This window comes from Nothobranchius furzeri, chromosome 8 (assembly GCF_043380555.1).
Source record: "Nothobranchius furzeri strain GRZ-AD chromosome 8, NfurGRZ-RIMD1, whole genome shotgun sequence".
Classification (NCBI taxonomy): Eukaryota; Metazoa; Chordata; class Actinopteri; order Cyprinodontiformes; family Nothobranchiidae; genus Nothobranchius; species Nothobranchius furzeri.
Window position 1 is genome coordinate 41,070,707 of NC_091748.1, and position 6,000 is coordinate 41,076,706.

The 6,000-nt window shown below is 39.7% G+C and overlaps 1 protein-coding gene across 5 annotated transcripts in view; it reads right to left on the reverse strand.

Moving 5' to 3' along the window:
• Positions 1-290: 290 nt before the first annotated feature.
• lama3 (laminin, alpha 3) overlaps positions 291-6,000 on the reverse strand; it is a 30,060-nt gene continuing 24,350 nt past the window's right edge. For 4 of the 5 annotated variants that reach the window (XM_054730034.2, XM_054730032.2, XM_054730035.2 and 1 more), the window contains 6 exons: positions 4,867-5,031; positions 2,149-2,308; positions 1,933-2,060; positions 1,771-1,852; positions 1,583-1,690; positions 291-1,506 (listed from right to left, as the gene is read on the reverse strand). In XM_054730034.2, coding sequence (XP_054586009.1) covers positions 1,364-1,506; positions 1,583-1,690; positions 1,771-1,852; positions 1,933-2,060; positions 2,149-2,308; positions 4,867-5,031 — 786 coding nt within the window. In that variant the 3' untranslated portion in view covers positions 291-1,363. The remainder of the gene's footprint in view (positions 1,507-1,582; positions 1,691-1,770; positions 1,853-1,932; positions 2,061-2,148; positions 2,309-4,866; positions 5,032-6,000) is intronic. The other variant, XM_054730033.2, reaches the window with a different exon arrangement.

Genomic DNA, 6,000 nt, shown 5'->3' on the forward strand with positions numbered 1-6,000 from the left:
ACTAATGCAGTTTCAGTGCTGTGATACTCTCTAAAACCAGACTGAAATTCCTCAAACAGAGCATTAGTGTTTAAATGCTCACTTACTTGGATGGCCACTATTTTCTCCAGGACTTTGGACAAAAATGGAAGGTTAGATATTGGTCTGTAATTCATTGGGTCATCTGGATCCAGAGAAGGCTTCTTAAGTGAAGGTTTGATTACAGCAACCTTAAAATCTTGTGGTACATACCCATTTACTAAGGATAGATTGATTACATTTAGAATGGGGGCAGTAACCAAAGCAAATGCTTCTTTAAATAATTTGGTTGGGATTGGATCCAAAATGCAAGTGGAAGGTTTAGATGAAGCTAATATTTTTGATAACTCTGAAAGCTCAACTGGATCAAAATTGTTCAAGTTGTAACCATGATTCTGCTGTGTCTTTAGAGGTGCAGCTTGACAACATTTATTTATATTTGGGACATGAATTTTGCTGCTAAACTTCTAAACTAGGGCCCAAAGGGTTGGGAGCCTGATGGGAAGGTCTAGCAGGCCAGATGTGGCTCGTGGGCCACCAGTCAATGTTCACTGTCCCAGATGATCTTTTCAAACTGGTGCCATTTTTCAACACTCTTAACTTAAAACTGAGACTAACATTGTCAGCCATTGTCTCTTACTTCACACTAAAGATGTGATGTAAAACTTATTTTTGGAATTCAAAATTTTATGACACATTTACACCATCTCAATATGTAAACATATGGTTTGCATTTTTATGAAATTGAGTTGACCTTTTTTATGTATGAAAGCAGTTCATCGACCTTTAATATTCAGATAATAATGTCATGTAAAAATTGACCTTTTCTCCACATGCTAACATCGTTTTGGGTTGTTGAATATTTATATGTTGATTATTGTCTTTCAAATAACAAAATGCTGTTTTAAGAATCTGATGTTCACATGCAGAGATAAACTGAGGCTCTCAGTGGACACAATAATGCAACCATCCATGTTTGGCTGTGTGACTGGATCTCATTCCAGTTCCAAACCTGAAAACACCAACCTTCTGCTTGGCATTTGCAAGAAAAGCAACATCCAGCATGAGTAAATGCACATATATCACCCTTTGTTTGGCAGGTTAACAGAAACACAGATTACTTCTATTTGGTTCACCCACATTTCATCCGTATTCATACTAAAACGAGAAACTAGCTTTAAAAAACATATTTTACCAGAACATCAAATATTGCTGAATGAAACCCTTTGAAAAGATTCAAGTCAGTCCACTAAAAACGTTTTTCGACCATGAAAATGTTTCATTTGAAATTTAAATCAGCTATTTCTGTTAATGCTGTGTGAATCAGAGCTGATGCTTTAAGTCATTAATCTGCTGGGCATCTGTTGATGTTCACAAAGCCAAAAACTCTGAATCCCCTCTGAAACGCAACTGGCTTGTTTTCCAAAGTTACATTTCTCAGGCAACCGATAAAAGGTGGTGACACAGGGGAGCCACGATTTGTCATCCCTAAAAGGAAGAAAATAAAGAATTATTTTCCCGTTATTTGCCACAAGATGGGTGAGGATGGTGTTCACCGTTGTACCTCCGATGTTGAGTGAATACTGTGCTCTTGGATTGGACAAGGACAAGCTGACTTTCCGCTCTGATATGGAGTCCACCACTAGTTGGATCACTGTTTCCTGTTTGGACACTGAGATCAGAAAACAGCAGCATTTAAAACCATGGCAGCTCACATGTAGGATTAGGAATCCCACAGTATTTCACTTTCACCTGTAACCTTGTGGAATTTCCCATCACAGAGGCTTTTGTGAGGCGTCACCGTTACACGTACATCATTCAGATCAACAAACACCTAAGAAAAACAGCATGTTTAATCTTTTCTGCCCAGTTTCATTGACTTTCACTATTAGCTCTGGGAGTCAGTGAACATACTTTGTTTTTCAGTAGGTACACATTAAGGCTGTTCTTGTCTCCTTTAAAATGGAAGAGAAGACCCGTCATGTGTTGAGGACGCAGCTCAAAGGACAGTAGAAGGTCGGAACCAACAGTGAGAGTCTCATCTGGAAGAGAACGTTCATGATAATATAAAGCGATGGTTCTAATAGGAACAAATGAACACAACCGGATTGTGGAGGCATGAGGACCAACCTGAGACAATGTGACCACCTCCAAAGTATGTCCCCATCTCTGAGAGACCACCAAAGCAGGGTAACATTTTATGGCTGGAATCAGGTTCACCAACAGCAACATCATTCATTCTAAACTCCCGCATGCAGCCAATAATACCGTCCATAGGAATGTTGTGTTCCTGGAGACAAAAGGACATTTTAAAAAGACCGGCTCTTAAAGATGGAACCTTATAATGTCGCCATAACACAATTAAACACCTCCAAAACCTTCAATCCATCCATCCTTTTATCACTTATCTGGAACCAGACTCATCTGCTGCCTCATCTAGATCAAGGTGTTCTCCATGGCCACCACAACCAGGCTATGAAGTATGAGCTGTTCAGTATGCCCCAGGTCAGCCCTGTGATCTCCTTCCAGTGGGACGAGTCTAAAACACCTCCCGCTGAAGGCCTCCTGAAGACATCCTTACCAAATTCACAAACCACCAGTCAAGGTGCAGAAACAACAATTCTACTGTGAGATCATTCTTAGCAGCTGATGCCCAGCTCACAAACTGTACTTTGGTTGGATCTTGTTTTGGGGATGTACTAAAACTGTCACGATGGTCGACTGGGTACGGGAGTTGAGCTTGGTAAGGATGTCAGAAGGCTGGATTATTTGGTTGAGTACTCTGTTCATGGATCTCAAAGAAACGATGACTGAGTGAAGAGCCGGTGCGGCGACTTCCATATATAGACTTGGGAGTGACGTGGAGAATGCCGGGAGTCCCCGTGAGGAGCATGCTGGAAAATGTGGTCCAAGATGGAGGCCGGTTAGCTGGGAGAGACCGGTCCAGGGGGCTTGGGCTCTGACAAAAACGTTACCAAACAATTGGAAAAATGCATTATGTTTGATTGATAAGCATTTAAAACCATTTGTAGTTGCTCTAGATAAATGTGAACAGCCTCAAAAGCAGCCTGTAGAAGTTGAAATATGTGTGCAACTGAGTAAGAACAACAGCAGGTTGCAGTCATTGGCATATATGTGGTAGGAGGCATTTGACAAGATGTCACACAGCCCAGTAATGTTGTACATTGTAAATGAGATGGGTCCTAAGACTGAGCCTTGAGGTACATCTTTAGTGACCTGAAGAATGGAGGAACTAAATGTCTCCAGCCATCTTCACACACAGTTATCCATCCGCCAAGTCATTTGCAAACCAATAAGAAGCATGTTTGGTGGATATCCAACAAGATTCTGTGTTCTGTCCACTGCACCAAATACCTTTGGTAAAATGATAAACAGATGATATGAGAGCAGATTAGTACAGTGTCAGTGTCACTCCAGGTACTGCCCAACAATTTTGCATTTTTGTACCACAATCAACAAAACACCTAAGATACTTGACTTCCTTCCCCAGAGCAACAATTTATCCCAGCTGCCTAACAGTCCCAGTACCTGCTGGAGATCCTGACTTAATGAGACCATCATCATCATCATCATCATCATCATCATCATCATCATCAAACTGAAATCTTTTGCACTTTGCCTTCACCCAGAAACTCAGCTCACAACAAATCTGAACAGAACAGGTGACAAACGGTAACACTGTTAGAGTCCCACACACGAGATGAGTCTGGCTTCAGCAAGTTAAGCTCTCATGTCAGCTGCGCAGGGATCACATAGCCCTTAATGGTGCACATGAAACCCATACTGTCAAAGTGCCCCCACAGGACTCGACTAAGGTGACCAGGTGTCCTGCAGGAGTGTCCTGCACTTTATTCTCATCTTCTCCATCCCACAGATTGAGTTCATGTCCTGTTTTCTGATTGGTTTTCAAGGCTGCCTGATAGATGTTTGCTAATCCTTGGTTTGTATTCAATAACTGCGATGACAGCAGTAGCAGCTCTCATCCCAGAGGTTGTAATAGATGTCAGTCCAGCTGGGCCCAGGTGGAGTGAAGTGCAGGTGAACCTGTTATTTTTAGGCTTCCTTTAGCTCCGACTGCAGAGGGGAATTTGAAACATCTCCTATGTCACCCTGACAAAAACACTTGGTAGACCTATACTTCATGAAAGTATTTCAGAACAGGTGACAGTGGTGCTCCAATATTACCTTAGAAACACTTGGAGAGGAAAAAAGACCTTTGTGAGGCTATGAAACTTTGATATAGCTTTACTACAAAAAAGGTTTAAGCAGAAACTACACACTGTAGTCAAATGGTGTAAAATCAAGACAACTAAAATGAAACTACTATGCTCCTTCTGAATCATAGGTTCTCCATCACTCTGCTCTCCAGCACCCTGGTGCAGACCTTCCCAGGGAGGGTGAGGAGTCTGATCCACCTGTAGTAGGAACACACCCTCCGTTCTCCTTTGGTGGAAGGGGGAACACCACCCTTGGTCTGCTGGTTCAGAGTCCCAAACCCCTGAAATGTGCGTATGAACCACTGACTGGATAAATAAGTATGAACTCAGACAGCTCAACATCTAACTCCAAGTCAGTCCCGTTATTAATAGCTGGAGGAAAACTTTGCTTTGTTGAACATCATACACATCTTCTGACTCTTAAGTACAACATGTGGTAAATATAATATATAACTTATATTATTAAAAATGATGTTAAATAAATATGTAATTTTCCAATTCTTATTTTATGCATCAGTAGGCCCATTTAAACTCTCATCCAAAAAACTTTTACTGTTTCAACACAATAGTCACTGTGCATGAATTAGTGTAAGATAATAACGTTGCTCACTCTGAGTTTAGGACGTACTTTAATGGTTCTTCTTGGATCACCACCCAGATAAACGGGGTTGTTCAGCTGTAATGATGATCCCTCGTTGTTTGGTAAGATGCCATCAGTCACACGGATTCCATCGACCAGCAAATGAAAATGGTTCTTCTCCACACTGAACTCTGCCTAAAACACACAGAGATTGGAAGTCGAGACTTTACATCATGAAGTTCTGATTTTTTAAATTTATCTCAGAATTTAACTTTCAAAATCCTGCCTCATGATTTATATAATCTCATCATCAGAATAATTATTATCATCATTGTTCTTCATCATCATCAGCATCATCATCATCAGCAGCAGCAGCATCAGCATCATCATCATTCTCATGATCATCATTATTATCATGCTCATCATCATCATCATCATCATCATCATTATCATTATTACCATCATCCTCATCATCATTGTCATCATCAACATCATTATTATCCTTATCATATTCATCATCCCCATCCTCAACATTATCATCATCATCATCATTATTATTATTATTTTATCATCGTCTTCATCCTCATCCTCCTCATCATCATCGTCATTATTATGTTATCATCGTCTTCATCCTCATCCTCAACATTATCATCATCATCATGATCACCATCATCACCATCATCATCATTATTATTTTCATCATCAACACCATCATTAACATCATTACCATCATCATCATCATTATCATCATCATCATTCATCATCAATATCATCATTATTAATCATCATTGTCATTGTTCATTGTCATCCTCATCTTATCATCATCATCATCATCATCATCATCGATGACAATCATCTTTATCATCTTTATCGTTATCATCATTATCATTATCATCATCATTATCATTATCATGATCATCATCATCATCATCATCATCCTCATCATCATCAACATCATTATCATTACCATCATCATCACTATTATAATCATCATCATTATTATCATCATCATCAACAACATCAATATTATCATTATCATCTTCATCATCCCCATCCTCAACATTATCATCATCATCATCATCATCATCATCAATCATCGTCATCATTATTATTATGTTGTCATCTTCTTCATCCTTATCCTCAACATTATCATCATCATCACCA